At 39.6% G+C, this 25,769-nt stretch overlaps 2 protein-coding genes across 6 annotated transcripts in view; both read right to left on the bottom strand.

The window, feature by feature from the left end:
• Positions 1-823, bottom strand: part of timm44 (translocase of inner mitochondrial membrane 44 homolog (yeast)) — an 86,200-nt gene extending 85,377 nt beyond the window's left edge. Inside the window, exon 1 of the mRNA XM_043721044.1 lies at positions 730-823. Within this exon, the coding sequence (XP_043576979.1) occupies positions 730-759 (30 nt within the window). The 5' untranslated portion in view covers positions 760-823. The remainder of the gene's footprint in view (positions 1-729) is intronic.
• Positions 824-5,124: 4,301 nt separating this feature from the next.
• LOC122565265 (heterogeneous nuclear ribonucleoprotein M-like) overlaps positions 5,125-25,769 on the bottom strand; it is a 34,636-nt gene continuing 13,991 nt past the window's right edge. For 2 of the 5 annotated variants that reach the window (XM_043721039.1, XM_043721043.1), the window contains 11 exons: positions 25,542-25,591; positions 24,950-25,010; positions 23,300-23,416; positions 19,730-19,783; positions 17,520-17,621; positions 16,873-16,938; positions 15,468-15,599; positions 10,072-10,128; positions 8,865-9,238; positions 5,685-5,736; positions 5,125-5,480 (listed from right to left, as the gene is read on the bottom strand). In XM_043721039.1, coding sequence (XP_043576974.1) covers positions 5,317-5,480; positions 5,685-5,736; positions 8,865-9,238; positions 10,072-10,128; positions 15,468-15,599; positions 16,873-16,938; positions 17,520-17,621; positions 19,730-19,783; positions 23,300-23,416; positions 24,950-25,010; positions 25,542-25,591 — 1,229 coding nt within the window. In that variant the 3' untranslated portion in view covers positions 5,125-5,316. The remainder of the gene's footprint in view (positions 5,481-5,684; positions 5,737-8,864; positions 9,239-10,071; positions 10,129-15,467; positions 15,600-16,872; positions 16,939-17,519; positions 17,622-19,729; positions 19,784-23,299; positions 23,417-24,949; positions 25,011-25,541; positions 25,592-25,769) is intronic. The other 3 variants (XM_043721040.1, XM_043721041.1, XM_043721042.1) reach the window with 3 other exon arrangements.

The raw sequence follows: 25,769 nt of genomic DNA, 5'->3' as shown, positions 1-25,769 counted from the left end.
ATTTGCTACTCTATGATTCCAACTCAAAAATAAACAACCATTTGGATAGACTAGGCCCTACGTTATTAAATAATTTGGCGGCAATCACCGTCAAATGTTGTAAATATACAACAACTTCGAGAAAATAGGAGGGACATCAGGAGCAACGCGGCTAAAATCTGCGTCCGGAGGTGAGAGCTCGTATCCCTCTGCAGACTCCTTAACAGTAAGCCTGTGTGAGAACGGTCCACACAGGCAAACAAAAACGGAAACTCAGCAAATATGGTACCTGTGGAGAGAAAAACAATTAATATTCCAAGTCCAGTGACCCATCGTCAGAATTCGGTTACACACTCAATGGGCCTTTTTCTGTGCTGCAGAATATAATGCAGTACGACATGGCCTGGGCCCCAGGACTAGAATGGGCTTCTTCAGGAGTGCGGCTCAGTCAGTGCCAAACCCCCCTGGTAAGCTCCTTCCATAGGGTATCATTTTGAACTGTGGGGCGCTCAGCACTGATTGGCCAAGCCAGACCCCGGGAATCCCACCGGCTCGAAGCCGATGCTCCTTGAAGGGAAAGCGCGTTGCCAGCCGCCTTGTGCCCATTAATATCTTTCGGAAAACTCCACCTGTACATTTAGTTCTCAGCCACATACCGGGAGAGTAAACCTAGCTGGACTCCCCCTCACCTGAACCCTGGCTCTCTATCCCCTCACGCTCACCCACACCCCCGCCTTTCTCACCCCTCACCTGGTAGCCACAGCTCCCGGCCGCCGCCATCTTACCGCACAATGACCTACCACAACGGAAGTGACACAAACAGAAGCATACCGATTCACGCTTGCGCACTGCCGTCATCGAGATACAAGACGACTGCACAAAAAGGGCGGAACTGACGATGTGCAACGGACACTTCCAGATCTGCCAAACTCTCTTATTAGGCTACTTTGAACAGGGACAAAAATTTCACTATCCTTCAAAGACTAAAGGCAAATTGTAGACACTTTGCTGAAGAAAAAGGCCCTTCTTGATTGTGCAGTCTCGTTGCAAGTGCAGTTCAGGCTAACCACACGTTCCACTCTTTTTGCTGCTAATCTGTGTGCCCCTCTTGCTGAAGTAATTGCCCAATTCCTTATTATTTGTAGAATCATTTTCCCTTTTTCTTGCGACTTCACATTTGACCTTTGGCCTGTAATGCACGTGCTCGAGACAACAGCTAAATTTTTCAAGATGATCATGTCAACATCAAATTTCTGTTCCAATAAATTCATTTTTCCCAAAACCGCCAAGTTTTAGACTCCCAATAACCCTCCTTTAACATAGTTTTTGCAAGTTTGCTTAGCTGTGGTACTCCGACTAAGCGCCAACCAACAAATGGAGACAAAGAAATCTAGAATCGCTTCCTTTCACATTCTGCACTTCATTCACAAATGTAAAAGTTGTCCACATGCAGTAACATATGAACCTGGTCGACCAAGTTCAAGGACTTGCGTATATGGTAGTCTTCCAAGTTTAGGAAGTTACAGCCTGTCCAAAACCATGTTAAATAAACGTTTCTGCCAGGACAGGCAATACAGTTAGAGGATAGAGAGATCTGGAAGTCCACACACCATTGCTTCGTGTAGGTGAAGAGCGAGTCTGGGAGATAGAAGCACACTGGCGTGATAGGACAACTTGCTTTGTTCCAATGGCTTTCTAACATTTTTTAAAATGCATGAGAGGAGGGGGTCACTAGCAGGTCAGCAGTTATTGCTCATCCCCAGTTGTGTCTTGATCTAAATGATTGCTGTTGGCCATTTCAAAAGACAGTAGAGTCAACAAAAATGAGCTTGTAGGCAAGACCAGGTAAGGACATGAGTGAACCAGTTGAGTTTTCACAACAACGATCGTCATTTGGCCACCTTTCTAATTCCAAACTTTTATGGAATTTAGATTTCACCAATTGCCATGATGGGAATTGAACCCACATCCCCAAAGCATTATCTTGGGATTCGGGATTTCTACACCAGTAACATTCCTACAGTGCCACTGCCTCCCCATTTTGGCAATAGATCAAAGAAAAGCACCTGAAGCACTGTTTGGTCAACTAGCTAAAGGCTGCACAAATAAATAACATGCTCAAGGCTGGTTACAGTTTAAGTGGCTCTTGTGGCTGCAAACTCTTTTTAGGAACAACAAAACAGAATGACCAAAATATTCAGATAACCAAAAGCTTAATTATAAATCAGGCAGGGGTGTCAAGGGGAAATTGAGTTAGAATAGAAGGAACATTGGGGAAAAAAAAAATCACAATTTAGAGCCTAGGAAATGTCTCATGGAATGGAACCAAATTAGGAATTCTCAAAAGAGAATTGGATGAATGCAGACATCTATTACTGTGAGAATGGAAGAGATTCCAGATTACAGTGAGGGGAAAACATGGAACAATTTGAAAGAAAAGAAATTATGCATAACCAGGAATTGAATTACCTTTATTGTCACATACCCAAATGAGTAAAATGTTTACAAATGCCCACATAACACCATCTTCAGGCATAAAGGTACTGAGGTATATATTCTGAACAAAATAATTATGGAGGGTTTAAGCTATAGGGAGAGGCTGAGTAGGCTGGGGCTATTTTCCCTGGATCTTTGGAGGCTGAAGGGATGTCACCTTGTCAACTTGAAGTCACCTTAGAGATTTAAGATCATGAGGGGCATAAATAGGTGATAGTCAAGGTCATTTACCCACAGTAGTGGAGTCTAAAACTACAGGGCATAAGTTTAAGGTTTAAAAGGGGACTAAAGGGCAACTATTCATGCAGAGTGGTGTGTGTATGGAATGAGTTGCTAGTGGTGGAGGCTGGCATAATTGCAACATTTAAAAGGCATCTGGATGGGTATGAGTAAGGAGGATTTAAAGAGATATGGGCCAAGGGCTGTCAAATGGGACTACAAAAGATTACTTTAGGACAGCTGGTCAGCAAGTTGGACTGAAGGGTCCGTCTCTATGCTGTACAGCTCTATGACTAAGTAAAGAAATTAATCTGGATTTTTCTAGGTCATAGAAATAAATTAGAAAAATAAAGTTGTAAAAATTTCAGAATATCAATCTTTCTGACATTCTGCATGCTGGCACCTGGCCTCAAGGGAGACCTCCACCACCTCACCGCCACCTAGACTGGACCCACCAACATAAGAATTGCTCCAATTCTGGTGCTCTCACCACAACCGAACAGAAACTTGCCCCATCAACAAGAGTCTCTGCCTCCACTGCCAGGCCACCACACCATGAGCCCTGCTTCGGCTGCAGAAATCACCTTACTGGTGCCATCCTGAGTCTGCTACCAGAGTTGCTGTCCCCAGTTGCTGGAGCAGCTTTGATGCCAGTCCCAAATAGCCGAATTGGCCTCACTGTCACAGGCAACATAGGTCAGTGACCAGACAGATGCGAATAGATTTTAGGGAAATTAAGAACATGGACAGCAGAGGTTGAATGATCTCAAATTTACCAAAGTTTAAATGGGAAATCAGCAATTCATCAGGATAATAAAGGTCTGGAGATAAGAGGCTTGAATGAGAGTTTCCACATAAATAGCAGTAGAGAAGTCTGGCGACATTAAACATGGAAATTTTGATCTTAGTGATGAAAAATGTCAAAATGCATCAGAGGTTAAATTTGATATTGAGGTTGCAAGTAGATTTAGTCCTACATAGTGACTAAGGAGAGGTTAGAATCAGCACATGGGCTGTGTTAATGGTGATGAGAATACAATGGCTTCAGTCTTACCAGTATTGAACTGAAGGATATTTCTGTTCAGGCAGTACTGGAGTTCAGCAACTCAACAGAACTGGACAGGTTCTTTTATCCAGGTGAGGTTGTGCATGATGTTCTAAAGGCAGCATGTAGATGAAAGACAGAATACCAAAGATAGATTCTTGGGGCAAGACCAGAGTAAACAGTGTAAAATAAGGAACAAACACCATTCCAAGTGGTATTCTGGTACAATTAAATTCCAGAGAAGCATGTCCCTGCCCAAGATGATAGTCACAAACTATTTTCTTCCACTACTTGTCAACTATGTGAAAGCCTGCAAACAGGTTGAGAAGGGCTAGAATTTCCCTATATCAAACATATTGGATGTCATATGATTTTAATGAGCTACGTTAGTACAATATTAAAGTAGTAAGCTGTATGGTATTCAAACATGATTTCCAGGTAGAGTAAATCCATACCTGACATTTTAATTTTGAGTAAATCAAACCATGATGATTGAGGTTAATGTGTTTCATTGGTACTATAGTTGACTTCATCGGAGGTTCAGTTGAGATGGAAAAACAGTGGTTTAATCTCTAAGTGGCCCTATAAAACTGTATGGGATCCATGTACAATAAGAAATATAACTCAGCAGACATCGTATATAACAAGGGAGAAAAATAACCCTGGTCAATTCTACAAAACTCTATGAACATCTGGGGACTACTTCCAAAATTGGAAGAGTGCCCTAAGGACTAGTGAAGCAAGAGTCTGACAAAGTCATAGTCTCAGAAACACAAACTCCGGTAACACCATTACATTCATGAGTCTACTGCACAACTGGCATGCAGACCCACCAGAGGTGGCAGCATAATGGTACACTGTCAGGATGGAGTGCCCTTCAAATCCTCAACATTAACTTTGGATACCATGAAGCATCATGGCAACAGGACAAAGATAGCAAGAAAAAAAACAGTAAGCTATTATGTTCCGCCCAACCCCTCTGCTGATGAATCATAACTCACATATTGACCACCACTTGGAGGATTCACAGATGGTGACAAGCTGAACACTTGCTAGCTGGGGAATTTGAACATCCATCACAAGAAGTGTCTTGATTCAAGTCCTAAAGGCATTGCTTCAGTCTGGCAGGTATTTTCGATGACAAGGGAACCAAGAGGGAAAAACATACTTGACCCCATCCTCACCAACTTGCCAACCATGCAACATTTCCAGTCTCAGGAAAATAGTCCTTGTGGAGATAGAGTGCCACCTTCACATTGAGAGTACCTCAGTTGTCAGCAACTAAAGTCCAAGCATCCATGAGACACTGGGCCATCAGCAGCTTCATTCAAAGTATATTCACACAAGACACTATTATTAACAAAATACCATCACAAAACAATAAATTTTCTCAAATCACATTTATTATTGAATCACTAATACAGAAGTGTATTTTTTCACACTAAATAAAAACAAAATGCAATGTGCACATTGTCAAACTGTCCATTCAAAATTTTTTTTTAAATGAATGGAACAAAAACACTAAAAAGGACAGTTTTACTGTTTGGTCGTTTTAAAAATTATACTAAAAATGGATTTTAAACATTTCTGTCAAGTCGGACATCAATTTCTCTGCCATAAAGTCGGATTCCATTCATCATCCTGCAGGCACGCTCTGCAGAATCTGGACTTTCAAAACGAACCACACCACAACCCTTAGACTTGCCATTTTCCATCTTGATATCTGCATAATGCACATATCCTGCATTTGAAATGCAAAGAACAAGATTTTTAAAACTTCTAGATCCAGTGTTTATCATATATTAAACTACAAGAGTAGAAAATTTACAAATCTGGTTTTAAAATACACTTAGAACTTTGCCATGCAACTCATGCAAATTAATTTCTGAAGTGTAGCAAAAGGCCAGAAGCAAAGAACTATTTTTTCTGGAATTTTCAAACTTACCAAATTCACTGAATTTATCTTTCAGCATTTGCCAGGTGATGTCATAAGGGAGCTTGAAAAAAGAAAAAAATAATTTTAAAAAGTGAACAGCTGAACATATACAAACATTAAGGGCTATCTCTTACATTTATTGAGCTACAGGAAGAATGGTGTGAAATATGAAAAGGGTTCAGAAAAGATTTAAGGATGTTGCCATGGTTGAGCTAGAGGGAGAGGCTGAATAGGCTGGGGCTGTTTTCCCTGGAGCATGAAAGGCTGAGGGGTGACCTTATAGATTCATAAAATCATGAAGAGCATGGGTAGGGTAAACATACTTTTCCCTGGGGTGGGGGGAGTCCAGAACTAGAGGGCATAGGTTTAGGAGGAGAGGGAGAAGATATAAAAGGGACCTAAGGGACAACGTTTTCACAGAGGGTGGAATGAGTTGCCAGCGGAAGTAGTGGAGGCTAGTACAATTGCAACATCTCAAAGACAACTGGATGGGTACGTGAATAGGAAGGGTTTAAAAGGATATGGGCCAAGTGCTGGCAAATGGGACTGGATTAGGTTGGGATATCTGGTCGGCACGATGAGTTGAACCGTAGGGTCTGTTTCCATGCTGGACATCTTTAAAACTCTAAAAAGGATAAAAATAATGGGATAGCTGTGATGAGCCCTGTATTGAATGGGGCAGGGATTGCATTTAGAGTAGACTATAGGAAAGGAGGATTTCCTTGATAAATATTGATGCTGCTCAATGGGAAATGTATCACGTACAAAGCAACGAAGGGGCTGAGATGGTCAGTTTGGACAGTGATCATGGGGACAGTGATCTGGTATCATAAATATTAAGTTTAACTCTAACCATATGGAGGACAAAGAGCAAACTCGAACAAAAATGCTGAACTGGAAGGTAGTCAGTTAAGGAGGGATCTGGCCTAGGCAAGACTGCAGGTAGAAATGTAATCAAGGCTGCCTTTAAAGAGATGGTTTCATAACAGTCAAGGTACATACTTTGAAGTGGAAAACATGACAAACAACTGAAGCTAGAATCCCATGGATGATATAGCAGAGAGCGTGAGAAAGTGCAAAATGGCAATCTCTGAAAGATATCAGGTTAAACATGGCAGAATCAAGCTGAACCAAAAAAAAGTGAAGAGCAAAGCGTCAGTGGCAGGATGATTATTTGCCAATAAGACTATCCAAAAAGGTATCCAACAGACACAGAACAGTAAAGAGAACTGGTAGGAGCAGAGGTGCTGATTATTAATCAAAATGGTGATCTTATAACAGTGGTAGAAAGTGTAACTGAAGTTCTAAAATGAATAATTTGCAGTGTTTACAAAGGAAGGTGATTTTATCAAATGTGAAATTACAGAAAATGTGAAGGTACAGACAGGCTGACAATACTTAAAATAGATGTCAGCCTGGACTGATTGCATTCAACATTACTGCAAACGTAGGGTGGAAATTGCCAGGAAATTAGCCAATCTTTAAATCCTCCAATATATGCTGATACAAAAGGATTGTAGAATTACAAATCATACAAGGAACTTCACCCAGAGGGCTGTAAATCCACATAATTCCTTGTGCAGTGAAACAGTTAACACTACTTTACAATGCTTTTAAAGTTAAGATAGATGTTTTTTTAAACAATAGGATTTAAGGGATAGACTTTATTGAATGGGTGAGCAGGTCCCAAGGGCCAGATGGCCTACTTTTGCTCCTCGTTTTTAATGTACCCTTGTTCAAAAATAGGAGCAAGGAGAAACTGGAAAATTGCAGATCAGTTTGTCAGCAATAAGGAAGCTTTTAGAAACAATGAATAAATATTGTCAACAAGGACAGCTAAGGAAATCAACAAGAATTTGTTATAGGCAAACTGCATTTGACAGACTTGATATTAAGACTCTTATATTAAGCAACAGACTTGATATTAAGCAACATCTGATGAAACAAGCCAAGAGATAGAAACCAGCTGCAATGAATGGCCATTTTCCAAACTGGAGTGAGATATACAATGCTCATCTAGGCAAACTGCATTTGACAGACTTGATATTAAGACTCTTGATAATATTTGTTGTGTATACAAATTGCAAAATATTTGATCAAGTACATATTAAGTTGGTTCAAAAAACTGAGGTCGACAGAATAAAAAGGATCAGCAACATCTGATGAAACAAGCCAAGAGATAGAAACCAGCTGCAATGAATGGCCATTTTCCAAACTGGAGTGAGATATACAATGCTCATCACTACTATTTGGTATACAATCACCACTTGGACTTTTGAGTTACAGGCTAACTATTTTTGGAAATCTGTAGATAAAGCTTTGAAGTGTGTCAAGGTGAAGGAAAATAACATTAAGCTGTTTTTCCATTCCACCAACCTAAAATGGACGAAATACAATGAAAGTGCATCATGGTACACTACATAGAGACAAGAGAAGAGATAATACATGCTTAACACTGCAAGGCGATGCAAGAACAACAGGATTTCGAAAAGAAAATTTGATAAATACTTGGGAGGAAAAAAATACAAGCATGAGGTAAAAAGCAGAGGAGTGCGTTTAATTAGTTTGCCCTTTAAAACGTTCAAAACACAATTACTGAAAGAAAGTGCTTTTCTACTACTGTGATTCTGCAAGTTTAAAGAATTTGCCATTCCATCGGAGCCTAAGTATGGTTTAAATTCAGATCTCCACTGTCCAAGACTGACTATTCATATAACAAGCTAGTTGGTTGTCAGACTTTTTTTATTTCACTCGTGGGACATGGGGATTTGCTGGCTGGATCAGCATTTACTGTCTGTCCCTAGTTGCCCTTCAAAGTGCTCATTGCATCCTACCACAAGGAGTCATCATCTCCAAGTAAAGAAAAAGTACAAAAAAATTTACCTTTTTGTAATTTATTGAAGCTATTGCAGTTGCTATTCATACTCAAATAAAGCAGTGTGAATTTAGTGTTACTGTCAATGCTTCAAACATTTAACAGGTTAAATAACATGCTAGTAGAAAATGAGGCAGAGATCAAACAGTTGCATTTTAGTCAAGTTGTTAAAATTCCCTATTGGTCTGCTCGCCTTAATTGCTCTAGCTTATTCTTTGTGTACTAAAGCAGATGCGTAAACCTTTTAGTTTTTATATCCAACAATATTTCATGTGCCTCGTGTATGTTTAAAAAATTAATGAAAATATACTCACATTTCGAACAAATATTTGACAGATTCTTCTTGAATTAAGATTTCCAGTACCGGTTCCCATGGATCCTCCATAGTTACCACTGAAACGATTACGATCCATGTCTGCTGGCTTGTCAAAACCACCTGCCATTCCAGAACCCATACGATCCATACCACCACCCATTCTATCACCACTCTGGCCCATCCAATCCATTCCAGGTCCCATACGGTCAACATTAGATGCCATCCCAGAACCCATGTTGGATGGGATTCTGTCCATTCCCAGGCCAGTTCGATCCATAGCGCCACCCATACGATCCATTCCAGGTCCCATGCGATCCATGTTGTCCATACCAATGCCTCCGCCCATTTTATTCATTCCTCCCATTCCAATACCTATGGAGGGAGAAGCATTTTAACAAGGAAAAAAAATGGCATGTACTACTCCAACTGCATCAGTACAGATGCAGAACAAGCTGTACCCCTGAAATGGCTTTTTAAACGTTGCATCCAAAAAGGTCCCTACTTCTGCACAATAATCACCATGATTGGTAAAAAGAACAATGCACTAAATACGGATTGAAATCCTCAAAATCTTTCCTGTGGCTGATTTTAATTTGGCAATATACCCTAATATTGGTGAAAAATGATGTCACTGCATTTACAATCCAAACTCTAAGACTCTGAAGTCAAGGGTTCAAATTCCACATGGCAGCAAGAGGAATATTAATTCAAGTAACAAATCTGGAATTCAAGGTTAGCCTCAGTGATAGTGCCATTACTGAAACTACCATCTGTCATAAAACCCAACTCATTCAGTAATGGTCTTTAAGAATTAGCTGGTCTGATCCACATGCAATTCTAGACCCATGATAATGTGGTTGACCCCTAACTGCAAGCCACTTAGCTCAAGGGCAATTAGGGATGGGCAACAAATGGTGGCTTCGTCAACAATGCCCACTTCACATGATAAATTAGAAACACCAGTTTACTTTACATTCCCTTGGTGATGGTATACATGCACCTTCACAACAAAGATGCATTACTTAACGTCATTTTAATTTTTAAAGTGCATTCTGGAATGTTGGTATTTGCAACACATTTGCTACATTTTTAAATGACCCTTTTAATGACAATAGCAAACTATCCAGCAGTATTCTGAATTTGGATCTTAAAATATTGACTCTGCAGCAAGTTAACAATCAAAAGTAGTGTTGAGATGTTCTTACCCATCCCTGATCCCATGCCTGGTGTACCAGCAGCCATGCCACCACTCATCCCACCAGCTAAAATGGGGAATTAAAAAAAATACATGCAAAATTAAGCTTTTAAAGAGATTGTCTTGAAATTTATTTGATCATAGGATGTGGACATCACTGGCTTGGCCAGCATTTATTGCCCATCTCTAATTGCCCTTGAGTAATGTAACCCTGAAAGCTATAACTTAGAAACTCAGATTTTATAACAAAATTTAAAAAGAATTGAAGACACCCCTAACCAATGCAATTTCAATTTAGAATTCAAATCCCTACAGTCAGCTAAGTTTCAACAGTTAAAACCACAAGGACCAGGAAATTTCATACCCCAATTGCTAGTCTGTACCGTTTTTAAATCTTTGGTCGACCTGGGCTACATTCTAGATTATCCTTGACATCAAATTAGGAAGAGAAAGGCACCAGGGTTCCTATTGCTGAGTGCTATTCAGAACTCAAGCTTTAAGTACAGATGGATATCAGGTTAGGGCATGGTCAGCCATGGTGTATACTGTGGCAAAATCGTATGGGAGGGGATAAATTTAAGTATAATGAAAATCATTATTCAAAATCTGTAAACTGAAGCCAGTCGGGTAGAATCCGAGAAATAGGAGAGTTGATGTTTCAGGCATAAGCCTATCAGGAATGCCCAAAACAAATTCTCCTGCTCCTCAGATGCTGCCATACCGGCTATGCTTTCCCAGCTCCACACTCTTCGACTCTGATCTCCAGCATCTGCAGACCTCATTTTCTCTCAATCTGTAAACAGATTATTAGCTTCCAAGATACCTGAACAATGTAACGTACCAGAAAAGTTACATCTGAACTAAAAACTGAACTATATTCTTAAGGCAGGAGAGAAGTCAGAACTCAAACAGATTTTCAGAAAATGCTGGCCTTGCAAGTTATTCTGAATTTGGACAATCTAATCCTATTCTCACACTGAAGTCAGCAAATACCAGAAACAAATATTTCATTTATTAGTGGGCAGGAAATCTAACATTTCAGCACAGTACAGGCCCTTCGGCCCTCTGTCACACCAACTTGTGAAACCAACCTGAAGCCCATCTAACCTACACTATTCCATTTTCATCCAATGACCATTTAAAAGCCCTTAAAGTTGGCGAGTCTACGTTTTGGGCATTCCTGATGATAGGCTTATGCCTGGAACCTCTAATCTCCTGTTCCTCGGATGCTGCCTGACTGGCTTCAATTTACAGATTTTGAATTATGATTTTCATTTTCCTTAAATTTATCCTCTCCCATACTATTTGGTCAGTGTACATCATGGCTGACCATACCCTAATCCGATATCCATGCCCCTACTGAGTAAAGAAACTACCCCTGACATCTGTCCTAGATCTATCACCCCTCAATTTAAACCTATGTCCCCTGATGGTAACCATCACCATCCAAAAGAAAAAGGCTTTCAGTGTCCACCCTAACCCTCTGATTATGTTATCTCAATTAAGTCACCTCTCAACCTTCTTTTCTCTAATGAAAACAACCTCAACTCCCTCAACCTTTCTTCATAAGACCTTCCCTCCATACCAGCCAACATCTCAAGATTCCACATCCTTGCTATAATGTGGTGACCAGAACTGTACGCAATACTCCAAGCACAACTGCAAAGTTTTGTATAGCTGCAAAATGACCTTGTGGCTCCAAAATCTGATCCTTCTACCAATAAGAGCTAACACACCATATGCCTTCTTAACAACCCTATCAACCTGGGCGATAACTTTTAAGGATCTATATATAGAAATAGAGATCTCTCTGCTCATCTACACAACCATGATTATTACCATTAGCCCAGTACTCTGCATCCCTGCTTTCCAAAGAAAATCACCACACACCTTTCCGCATTAAACTCCATTTTCCACTTCTCAGCCCAGCTCTGCAGCTTATCTATGTTCCTCTAACCTGCAACACCGCTCGGCACTATCCACAACGCCACCGACCTTAGTGCCATTCCCAAATTTACTAACCTATCCTTCTCCATCCTCATCTAGATCATGTATAAAATTGACAAACAGTAAATCCAAAACAGATCCTTGCGTATACAAGTAACTGAACTCCAGGATGAACATTTCCCATCAAACACCACCCTATCTTCTGTCAACTGGCCAATTCCGGATCCAAATCGCTAATTCACCCTCAATCCCATGCTTCCGCACTTTGTGCGATAGCCTGTGTGGAACCTTAAACACCTCACTAAAATTCATATACACCACATGAACCATTTTAACCTCATCCACTTGTTTGGTCACCATCTCAAAGAACTAAGGTTTTGAGGCACAAACTACCCATCACAAAACAGTGTTGACTATCCCTAACCAAATTATTTCATTGTCGATGATTACAAATCCCAGCTAGTGTAACCTTTTCCAATACTACCCACAACCAAAGTAAGGCTCACAGGTCTATGATTACCAGGACTGTCTCTACTTCTCTTCTTGAAGGGGACATTTGCTGTCCTCTCGTCTTCTGACACTATTCCTGTAGACAATGACATCATAAAGATCAAAGCCAAAGGCTCTGCAATCTCCCCCCTAGCTTCCCAGAGAATCCATGAATTAATCCCATACAGCCCAGGGGACTTATCTATTTTCACACTTTCCAAAGTTGCTAACACGTACTCCTTGTAAACCTCAATCCTGTCTAGTCTAGAAGCCTGTATCTCAGTAATCTCCTTAACAATGTATTCGCATTGGAAGACAGACCAAAGAAAATTCATTTAGCACTTCCCCAACCTCCTCAGACTCCACACACAACTTCCCACTACTATCCTTGATTGGGCCTCATCTTCCTCGAGTCATTCTTTTATTCCTGACATACCATAGAAAGCTTTAGGGTTTTCCTTGAACGTACCTGCCAATGACATCTCATGTCCCCTCCAGGCTCTTAGCTTGCTCTTCAAGTCTTTCCTGGCTAACCTGCAACTCTTAAGCACCCTAACTGAGCCCTCACATCTCATCCCAAAATAGGCCTTCTTCTTGACAAGAGATTCGGCGACTTTAGTAAATCACAGCTTCTTTGCTCAACTGCTTCCTCTCTGCCTGACAGGAACATACTTATCAAGGACCCGCAGTAGGAACAAACCGGTTTGGATGCAGGTCTTTAGGAAAGCTGGCAGCAGAAAGTGCGTGGATTTAAGCTTTAAAGCTTAAGTATGGAATTGCTATCAAGTCTGGAAATCAAGTCAACTTCCATCAATATCAATAGCTTAAGATACCAATTTAAGTATTCCTATTAAATTGCATGCAACAGTAACTTGGAGAAACAATTTGTAAAGGCCAATCAGGCTTTCACTGTGGTATATTTGCATGCAGTGGAAGCTACATGTTAATGCACATAGCCCTATTCTTTAGAATAAACGCAACTGCCACACACTAGTTCATTCCTTGGGACAATGTCTTAACCAGTCAACCTGCCTGGTTCAAATTTAAACAGAGCTTGGCAGTTAACAATCTAAATGGTGCATTCTCGGTGGGAACGACACTAGCAGAGTCTATTTGCCAACTACAGCATACTCAGCATTATATAACATAAAACTTATTCCCTCTAAAATTGGTATTCTTGTGAAGTGTCCTAATTAGGACAAGACAAAAAGCTTCCAAAGAATGTAATTTTCAGCAAGTTCTATACTAGCAAATAACTACCCGGAATAATTTTATTGAAGAACAGAACTTAATTACTAAAATGATTGTTTACTTGCAACCATCAGGACTGAAACGAAAGAAAACCAACTTAACTTAAAACAACAATTTATAACAAAGGCAGGTGTTGTTTAGACTATGGCTAGGCAGTTAGAACAGTCAACTGACTAAATTCAAACAAGTTGGCTCTGGTCAGGGCACTGCCTTGAAAGCTAAGCAAAGATTGGTTGTTTCCACTGCACCTCTTGCTAAGAAAATGGTTTAGTAGAAACATTCTTTTTAACTACAAAAACCAGGATCTTGTGCATAAATGTGATTCATGCATGGTAGAAGCTACTTACATTATGAGCCCAATGACAATCTTAAATTGGTTTCCAGTGCAATTCTTAGCAGTCAGGACTCATTAAATGTTATCCACAGCAAAATCACATCTAATGCTGCGTGCTCTGTTTAGAGTTTTATTAACATAAGCTGATTGCAACAGGTTGACTGCTCAGAGTCAAAGCAGCAAATTGCTTGATATGGCCCTTCAGGTGGTTTGGACATGTAGCCTGCACACATGGCATTTACATTGGGTGTAAAACTCATACGTTACTCATTTTTGTGGCAGGTAGAATCTTTTTGGCTTGAGTGTAGCATCCTCAGTGGAGGGAAAAACCACTTGTCATGTTACCTGAAAGTAGCAATGTGGCATTTTCTTTATATTGATTTGCAGTCACGTACCATGAATGTCTCATCCTGGCAGTGGAGGAATGGGTGGCTTTGGTCGAGACTTCAGCAGAAATGGCATTGGAATGTCATGTGGTTATGGGGATACCTCTGGTGGAATGAGAAATTCAAGTAGCTACACTGCAGTAAACATAGTGGTATTCTCCACTAAGGGTGCTGCTGTCAAACCAAATAAACAAAAACAAACAGTCTGCCTACCACATGAGTAACATAATACAAGCTTCAGCACTGGTGCAATGCCAAATAGGCTGGAGGACCCAAAGACTGACAGACCATATCAAACATGTCCCTTTGACAGTCTGCTGACCTTGCTCAACAAGCCCAAGCTGGTAAAACTCAGAAGTGCACAACATCAGACACAATTCTGATGTTGGACATCATTTTATAATTAATCCTGACAAGACTAATAATTCTACAGGAATCCAATTTATCAGCTGCAATTGCAGTGTGATCCATTTGTCCATACTAGAAACTAAGCAACTCACACACAGGGCCCTGCTCTTTGTAGGAAGAGAATATGTTCACACACTGCACCTCTTGTACTTAGGAAAGCTAAGCAAACAGCCAATCTCTTCAGCATCTTCATGGCAATGTCCTGACCAATTTGATTTGGCAATATCCTGTTAACAGCAGTTCCTGATGAATCTCCTTGCCAGAGTCCAAACAATAATCAAACCCTCATGATATATAAATTACTGCTTCATTTTTTGCATTTCAGTCCTGATGAAGAAAATCTTGACTCCATATCTCTTTTCCTTGGCAATATTTATCAACTTAGTACACTAAAGTAACAGGAAATGCAAAAGGGATCAAAAGCACAGACCTAAAACAGACTACAAATGAACCTGTTCACAATACTGGCCTAGGTTTTCACTGCTAGCTAAATACAGCAAGCCCAACTGTAGCATGAATCTAAAATGCAACTAACGTTAACTTGGTTTTTTTAACACTGAAAAATCAACCAACATTGCTACTTGAACTTACCCATTCCTCCACCAAAGGAATCCCCATAGCCACGGGACATTCCCATATCATTTCTACCAAAGTCTCGGTCAAAGCCACTGCTACCCATTCCTCCTCCACTGCCTGGACCATACATTCCGCCTTGGTACATGTCTGCAAGTCATATAAAGTATGCTAATGAAGTGAATAATTACACTGTGAAAGTTCAGATAAAAGTCATTGCAGGATATTTACAAATTGTATAAATGTTAAATGCACTCAGCAATTAAAGTAGAGGCAAACCTAACCAAGCACGAGTGCCATGAGCAGTAATATTTCATCCATTGTGTTACCTAGATGTATAAAATATATTATCACCATCCATATCCATTTCATACTCAAATGTCACTGTCACAATGACATCCTACCTCTCACCCTCAGCAGTTCCACTGTAAAAACTTTTTATATACACATGGGAAAAGTCTGAACTGCTCAGACAGCCATACAGACATGATGAGCCAAAGAGCCCTTTTGTGCTGTAACAAATTTTGTGGTTTAGTGGTCATGTTTAATCACTATGTTTATTGTGATTATGTCAAAGTCTTTTACACACAAATCCATGTTTCATCTGTGTCCTTTGAACATCAAAACCCTTCAGTACAAAATCAAGCCAGAATGCTCCAGATTCAATTGTTTATTCATATAACACTAACCATCCAATTTTACATCAAATTAATGCTTTGGAGCTTCTCCAAGAACAAAAGTTGGTTTCAGTAAGCCACACAAGCCAGTAATGGGCAGAACAGCGTTACATTATGTAATCTCAGGCAAGGTAGCAGCATTTGCCCAAACATGACAATTCTAGGACATCAGCCAGGATTGATACTCCTGGTCACTATCCAGAGACCACTATTTTAGAAAGAGTTCGGCTCCCATGTAGTGTGCAAACTCCATCCACCCCAATATATTATAACAGTACTTAATGCCTTGGGTTCATATATTAATAAAGCCTTTTCTTTTAAATAGTTTCGAACATACCAACATGTACATTATCTTGCACGTAAGAGTTGAAAAACTGGATACCTGCTTTTCACCTCTAGTGTGCAACAATTTGATACATCCCCATTTGACTTTGGGTAAAATAGTTGTTCACATCTTTAATTTTCCAAAAAATCTCATTCATCCATTTGTATTAAATTTGCATAAGGAATTAGATAATTAGGGCATCTACACTATGATCTACACCTGAAAGTCGCATTTTCTTAAGAAAAAGCAACTTTTCTAAGGTTAGAATGTTAACAGGTTTCTATGCAAAACCCTCAGACAAAACAGATAGAGACGAACAGCATTACAAGAATTCCCAGCACTGACTGCATGTAAGTAAGGACCTAATCTGATAGAAAGTTTTGCATACTCATAGGTATGTTTCCAGTCCATGTGAACTTACCTCCCATGCCACCACCCATTCCTCCACCACCAACGGGTCCTCTAAAATCATCCATTCCTCCCGATCCTGGGCAGAGAAGTTACATGAACATTTGTAACACAGGATTAATAAAAAGTACTTATGGTTTTGACTAAAATCTGGGCATAATTCAACGTTCCCCTGCCATTACCACTCCCAAGGAGCTGGGTTTAGTAGCTCTTGGCTAATTAACCTAGACAATCTTGGGAGACTCCTTTTAAGAAAAAAAGCTAGTCAAGGCTGGAAACTAGAGCTTGACTCCAGAATGAAAGGTCAATGCTTGAAAGTCCAAGTAAATGTGAAAAATGAATTAAAACCATCTTTAATTGTTCAGTGCTTTTCACAGCCACCTTTTTGTAATCAGTCATGTACAGTACTTACTCTACAGTAACTCAATGCAAAGGTTTCAAAATCCACTTAAGGAATTTTGCACAAAAACCTTTCCTCCCGAACATGTCAAGATGGACAGGGACTATACTGCTTAGCATTTTCTTGCTACAAAGGAGATTGTAATGGGTAAGGCCAAAGTAATAACACTTGCTACGGATATTTGCAAAGTGACAGATCTCATCATCCTGTTGGCTAAGTGAAACAAATTTGTCTATTTAGCTTTAAAAAAAAAGACTTACCTCCCATTCTGCCCATGTTCATTCCTGGGCCAAACCGCCCCATGTTATCCATCCTGTCCATCCCACCACCACCGCCACCACCACCATACGGACCATCCATGCCTGAAAGTTGATGTCAAACTTTAAATACAAGATTTCAAGGCTCTTAACACATTTATACACACTCAGCAAATGTTCCATTGGCTATGACACCGCTCAGTTAAGTACAGGTAGTAACAGACGGACAGCAACTCTGGCCTCAAATGCCCTGATAAATTTTTGTTAAGTGTTTGAAATTTTAATTCTACCTTGAAAACTGCTTGAAACACCTTTTTAGGAGGCATTCCAAAGACACGACATTCAGGAAAATTTTTCATCTATGTTTTAAGTGGGCAACTCAAGTTTTAAAATAATGACCCCTTGTTCAAGATTCTCATGCAAGAGGCAATATCCTCTCCACATCTTCCTTATCAAGACCACTTGATTTGATTTAATATCAAATTTTCAAACAAATCGCGTCTTACTCTTCTAAACTCCAATAGAATTATCCAAACTAAGAGGCCCATCCCAGGCATTAGTGTGGTAAATCTGCTCTGAATTGCTTTCAACACTTGCATCTTTGTTCAAGTAAGGTAATCAATACAGTACCCCAGACGGTCTCACCAATGCCGTGAATAACTGAAGCATTGCCTCCCTACTTCTGTATTTAATTTGCCTTGAAATAACATTCCATTAGTTTTGCTAATTATTCGTTGTACTTGCATACTGTTACATATCATGCACAATGAGACAGAGAGATCACTGTCCAAGAGCTCTGCAATCTCACCAGTTAGAATTATTCTTCCTGACAAAATAGACCAGTTCACATTATATTCTTTTTGCCATATTGAGTTTCTTGTCTATAGAAACTCCAAGGATAATTACAGTAGAGGATTCAGAGATGGTAACGCCAAGCAGCAGTGGCTATATTGTCACTTAGTGATGTTCACTGTCTGCCACGTGCAAGGCATGAATGTTTCTTGCCATTTGTCAGCCCATGCCCAAATTTGTTGCATTTCAACACGGACTGCTTCAAATCTGAGTCGCAAATGGTGCTAAACATTGTGCCATCAGAAAACATCCCTGCTTCTGACCATATGATGGTGGGAAGGCAGACTAATAAGCAAGTGAAATGGCTGAGCTTAGGACACTACCTTGAAGAGCTCCCACAGAGATGTCCTGGATCTCAGATGACTGACTTTCAACAACCACAACCATCTTCCTATGCACCAGGTATAACTAACGAGTGGAGAGTCTGCCCCCAATACCCTTTGATTCCAGTTTCACTAGAGCTCCTTGGTACCACACTGTCAAATGCAGGCTTGATGTCAAGTGTCATGGGGGAAAGAGGACTGCACGTACTTTAAACCGGGTTACCAGAGCAGAAAGCATTTTAATTTCTTGCCACAATTAAAATTTTGCAAAACAAGTCCAGCATATGTTAACTAGAGATCCAAAAACTAGGACTAAGATTAACGGCATAGCTGGGCTGAGAGGCGGCAAATGGAGTTTAATGCGAGAAGTGTGTAGTGATTCACTTTGGAAGGAGGTAAAAAAAAAATGAGCTAATGGTAAGATTCTTGGTAGTGTAGATGAGCAGAGAGATCGGTGTCCACATACATAGATCCCTGAAAGTTGTCATCCAGCTGTACAAAACTCTGGTGCAAAGAGTATTACGTACAGTTCGGGTCACCGCATTATAGGAAGAATGTGGAAAGGGTTCAGAAAAGATTTACTAGGATGTTGCAAGGTATGGAGGGACAGTCTTGAGGAAAGGCTGAGGGGTTTGAGGTGGTTTTCATTAGAGAAGAGATTGAGAGGTGACTTAATTTGAGACATAAAATAATCAGAGGGTTAGATAGGGTGTACAGTAAGAGCCTTTTTCCTCAGACAGTGATGGCTAGCATGAGGGGACATAGCTTTAAATTGAGGGGTGATAGATCTAGGACAGATGCCAGAGGTAGGTTCTTTATTCAGAGTTGGGGTGTGGAATGCACTGTCTGCAACAGTAGGAGACTTGCCAACTTTAAGGACTTTTAAATGGTCACTGGATAAACATATGGATGGAAGTGGAATAGTGGAGGTTAGATGCTTCAGATTGGTTTCACAGGTCAGCGTGACATCAAGGGCCTGTACTGTACCATAATGTTCAATGTTCAAAAAAAGCTCCAAATTGGGTTCTTAAGACTTACCGCCTCCTCCCATCCGATTCATGCCACCAAACCCCATTCCATCCATTCCCATACCTGTATGGAAGAAACAGATTTGAATGGTCACTTTGAAGATCAAACATTTTTCAAAACACACTATGTTAGATACAGAGGTAAATAAAACTCAAATAAACCTGAACCATTTTGGGAAAGCAAATCTTAGCAAGACCCATACACTTAATGGTAAGCTCCTAGGGAGTGCTGCTGAACAAAGACCTTGGAGTGCAGGCTCATTGCTCCTTGAAAAGTGGAGTCGCAGTTAATAGGATAGTGAAGACAGCGTTTAGTATGCTTTCCTTTATTAGTCAGAGTATTGAGTACAGGAGTTGGGAGGTCATGTTGCGGCTGTACAGGGCATGGGTTAGACCACTGTTGGAATATTGCGTGCAATTCTGGTCTCCTTCCTATCGGAAAGATATTGTGAAACTTGAAAGGGTTCAGAAAAGATTTACAAGGATATTGCCAGGGTTGGAAGATTTGAGCTATGGGGAGAGGCTGAACAGGCTGGGACTGTTTTCCCTAGAGCATCAGAGGCTGAGGGGTAACCTTATCGAGGCTTACAAAGTCACGAGGGGCATGGATAGGATAAATAGACAAAGTCTTTTCCCTGGGGTGGGCAAGTCCAGAACTAGATGGCATAGGTTTAGGGTGAGAGGGGAAGATATAAAAGAGACCCAAGGAACAACGTTTTCATGCAGAAGGTGGTACTTGTGTGGCATGAGCTGCCAAAGGGCATGGTGGAGGCTAGTACAATTGCTACATTAAAAAAGGCATCTGGATGGGTATATGCATAGGAAGGGCTTGGAGGGATATGGACCAAGTGCTGGCAGTTGGGAACAGGTTGGGTTGGCATATCTGGTCAGCATGGATGGGTTAGACCTAAGGGTCTGTTTCCATGCTGTACATCTATGACTATTTAGTCTGGCCATGACCACCTACAGAACATTCAATGCACACAAAATAAAGTCTAATAAAATCAATTCATTGAGCAAACATGTTAAGATGACAGAGTAAAGTAGCATTCACATTGGGTGGTTGATGATAAAAAGCCTAGGATATCCCCTTATTTAGGAGTTAACAGCTCATGGGAATTGGAGATACACCAAAAAGTGGCCATTCTTAAACAAAAATTTTCCAGCATATTACGTTTGGGACTACATTTCAGCAGCCCCAATCCAATACTAAATTTACAGCACAGCATGAATTTCTCCAAGTTCTAGGAATGCTTCATGCATAAGTGGTTCACATTTCAATATCCTTTGTTGCACTGATTACACTACAATTGTGGTGCTTTGTACATAATTTACCCCTTCTTGGGTTATTAGTCATGCAAGCAGCAATCCTCTATTACTGGTTCATGAGATGGAACTGACAAGCTGACATTGTCTATTTAAAGTATTTCCGTGAATGGGTTAGTGGCTGCTCTTTCTTCAGAGGCATAGCAGCATTCATATTAACACTATTCCTACATAGTTTTAAATAGGTAATTTCAAAGCTTACAAGAGGAAAATGTCCAAGTCAGAACAGCACAAAACCTTAAACTGGAAACATCAAGGTAGTCAGTCTCACACTCTCAGAACTTCTTCTTCTGTTCAGGTCGAGGCTGGAAAATCTTGACACTGCTACTATACTTAGTTAGCATTTTCTGTAGCCACTGTGCACTTGTGACACAGTGGATGGATCAACAATATGCTTTGATTTAGATGACATGCTCCAAGCATTACTGGGAGTGATTTCAGAGCTCTCAAACTGCACCCATAGATTAAAGTTAGTATATATAGTTGGTGAATTTTAAATATTAGTATTGATTTAAGTTCTTGGAGTTACCACTGATGTTGGAGAAACAATTTTACTTTCTCTTATTTCAAAGAATTTCCTAGAAGCAACAGTGAGCCACATAACACAGAAACAGGCCTTCAGTCCAATTCATTAGCACTGACCAAACATGCCAATCTGACCACGTCTATAGAAATGGTCAGATGCTTCCAAGTCTAAAGCTTCATATTATTTATGTATGTGAATTGACAACCTGTTTTGCCATCAGAGGAGTTGAAACTAAACCAGAGATCAAAAAATGATCAATCCCACACCTGACACATGCAGGGGTAGTCATGGATGAAGTTGAAAATTATTGGGCAATCAACATTGTGTTGAATAATGACTGTAGCAATGTCCTGGTATCTATGCGTAACAATAATGCTAACTTCACAATTCAATCAACCGTTAATTGCATTTAAAAATGTTACTATGGTAGTTTGTACAGAAAACAGATGATTGTGTGACAGGTACTAAAAGCAGGTCAGTCAGTCAATACTATGCACCTGCATTCCCAAAATGTATTTTTGAGAAGACTTTCACATATTAAATTTGAAATGTACAGACAGACAGATTTGAAGAGGACAGGGAACTGATATGGCCTTAATAATACTTCTGAATAGTTATTATTAACAGTAGGAAACCTTCACGAGGACCAATTACTTCAGTCTCAATATGCATATTGGCGCTTCCATGGCTTGTATCAATGATACTGAAGGACTGAAGGACTTAAATTTATATACATGTGGGTAGAAGTTCAAAGCAGCAAAATAAATTTAGGTAGCTCTCAATGTAGTTGGCAAATACCTGGCCTAAGTCTTTTTATCCAAATAATGCTGTTTAAGATTTGAAAATTGCCTTCATTCAATTAGCAGTATACATCATGCAATGCTACATTCTCAAATCTATTGAAGAATGAAGCACAAGGTAATTGCAAGAGCAGAAGTTGTCTTTCCAGGACAATGAGGTTTGGTTTAGTTGAGTTGGCTGGACGGTCGGTTTGCCAAGCAGTGTGATGTCAACAGTGTGGATTCAATTTCCATCACCAGTTGATATTACCATGAACGACACTCCCTTCTCAACCTCTCCCCTTTGAGGTACGGAGACCCTCGATTACACTATTATTCGTCTCTCCGTCTGGACAACTCAGCTCCATGTTCTGATAAGACTATGGCGACGATATTAATAAAACAAATTATTCTCTCTGAACAAAGATCTGATTAGACCATATCTATAATACATATCCAGTTTTGTTTCTTCACACGATTACAAGTTCCTTCGCAAAGTTTCAGATAAGATATCATAGGGCTGATATTTAGACTGAAGACAGTTGAGATAGAGAGTCACCACAGGAGTCAATAGCCCTTGTGCTTTTAATTTATTTTCACAGAGTAGAACATGTCCACTATTCTGTCACAAGTCAGATGTGGATTCCTCTCAACCCCAACTATGCAGAGTCAAGTTGATGCACAGATGCCATATAATTCCAGAAGTGATGTAACTAGAGGTTTTAAACACATATCCATTAACTACAAAGCAACAATGACCCATTCTTTACCTCATTAACTTTCCATGTGCTTGCAGGATAGCACGTAACACTACAATTTGAAGAAAAATTCATAGCTACTGAGGTATCCGTTCTCAGAGGTAAAACAGATTGTATCTAATTGGATAAAAAAAAAAGGGGCACAGGACACCCATGAGACTCAACAAGGTTATCAAAACTACAATGCATACCTCCCATGCCTGGACCCATGTCTCTAGGTCCAGCATTTCCCATTCCGGAATTCAGATCTCTGGCATCAAGCGGTTGGCCACCAGGTCCCAGGCCCATACCAACACCACCAAGTCCCTCTACAATTGAAGCAAATTAATCTATCAGAAGAGCTGAAATAATCATACTTGAGAAAATCTTCAAAGTACAAGCACTGTAAATATAAAGCTATAGTTCGTGTGGCACAGCACAGATCGACTTGACATTAGTGAACTGACATTTACATGTTAATTAGGCATCAAAAATCTGGAATTTAACATGCAAACACCAAGATTCGAGAAAGGTAAAGTTAATTGTAAACTTTTACTTTTATATAGTCAGAACCACAATTCCACCAGAAAGTCAAAAGTCAGGCACAAATATTTAACCTATACATTTTACTTGTTCAATCAAAATGAGTTAAGTTTAATGTTAAACACCTTTCACAGCCTTATTTCATCATAGTTTGAGACCTTCGGTAAAATATCCATTCGCCCATTATCAGCTCTCCACTGATTTGCTGTGATTTACTTTAAGAGAAGGAGAATGCTTACTAGAACCCAAATAACATTTTCACTACACTAAGATTGATATAATATTAAAGAGCTCTTACTGTCCAAGATTTTAGACTTAATTTAACTAATCTCACTTGCAAAACACCCAATAATGACAAAATGCGAAGATACTGTATAGTGTCAAAGAATTTAAATGCTTACATCAAAACAATTTGAACAGATTTTGAACAAAAAAAGATTTGCTAATCGTTTAGTGAACAGAAATAAGATTAGCAATACAATCAACAGCAGTTCATGAAGTGTAGCAGTGCCACTTGGTGGAACAAAATTGAAAAGCAGCTCTAGTAAATTCAAGTGGATTGCTGATTTTAATTTTTCTTACTAAGATTTGCAGATGTTATTTTTAAAATCCAAGTGATAAATGGCTGAATTATTGCAGCATTTGTTACTATACAGCAACATCAGCTTTTTAGTAGATGTGATTAGAAAAGATCCAGTACCAAGTTAGTTAATCCTTTTGCCAAAGTGTTAGAAGGATCACTACATATACCTCAGTACCCAAGTTAGAAATGGATAAACAAAGTTGTAATCCCCACTCTCAACTGTTAAGTGGTCCGTGCTTAACATTCATTGCAGATTTGTCACATCAGAATGGACCAATTTAAGATGAAAACATCCATTTCTTTTAAAATGTTTCAAGATTTGAATTTACCAGTTGTGTTAAGAATGAGAGCAATATGACCATGCTTCACATTAAGAACAAAGACATGGTAGACAGAAGCAGACATTCACTAGCTGAAAATTTTGAGGAAGCGGAGTACAATGAAATGCAGGATGAGATTTAGAGCGAGAACAAGGCATAAAGAAAGTTTCATCACTACATCTGTGGAATTCACTTCCATGATTAATGGCTAAAGCAAAAATTGTCAATTACTCAACTACTGTAAATAGATAGGAAAACCAAAAGCAAAGGAATATGGAAATAGGATGGGTAAATGAGAACACAGTGGTTGAGATAAATAGTCTAATTTCAGAATGAAACTTCAACATATAAAAACGATTTTGCTTTAATACACCAATAGGAAGAGTCAACATTAAAACTTTTTCAAAAATACATACTAGGAAGTTGAGGAGTGCGTTCAGCACCATAGAAGTTATTCTTTGGCATGGATTTTTCATCCTGCAAGAAAATCAAAAGCTATTTTAACAAAGCAAATGTCACAAGACAATAATGAAATAGGCTACTAATTTTCTCTTTTAAACAACTGTATTTCTGTTAGAGCCTTTGTTAGGAGCACTTGCAGTTAGGACAGAGCTAACTTCAAGTGTTGAATTTTGAGCTTTGTTGATCTGGCTATTCTCAGCCAGAGAGAAAACACTACCAGTCTCATTGTGCCTGGACTTCTGGGGGAGCTGGGCACATTCAAATAATCAGCCTAGTGTCACCTTGTGCGAAGTACACACATATGCTAGTTGAAACCAGGGTCAGCTTGGTGGCACTGCTCCCCACTATTCAGGGGAATGAAAGGACTCAAAACTCACATTCTCAGAAGAATCTCCACCGTTATACTTCTATGAAAAGCATTGTATTAACAACTAGTGCAATTGCACAAATAGTTATGACATGGAATATTCATCATCCAAAATCTGAAACCAACAGTATGTACTTGCTTTCATAAATATTTAACGTGCAGACTAAGTGAAAACTTACCATCTTGATATGCATAGGCCTGTCATACAGAAGCTGCCCATTGAACATTGCTAGACAGATATTAAGGAACATTTAAAAAGTTTCACATATGCATTGACAGTAATCTGGTACAAGACTGATCAGAAACGCAAACACAGGACAGGACATGCTTTTTAAATGAGCTAACTCTCTGGTTACATACTACAGCCAAATGCAGGTCAATCCATGCCAAATTCCATGCTTTTAGTT

This window comes from Chiloscyllium plagiosum, chromosome 31, assembly GCF_004010195.1.
Source record: "Chiloscyllium plagiosum isolate BGI_BamShark_2017 chromosome 31, ASM401019v2, whole genome shotgun sequence".
Classification (NCBI taxonomy): domain Eukaryota; kingdom Metazoa; phylum Chordata; class Chondrichthyes; order Orectolobiformes; family Hemiscylliidae; genus Chiloscyllium; species Chiloscyllium plagiosum.
This window is presented reverse-complemented; position numbering and strand designations above follow the sequence as displayed.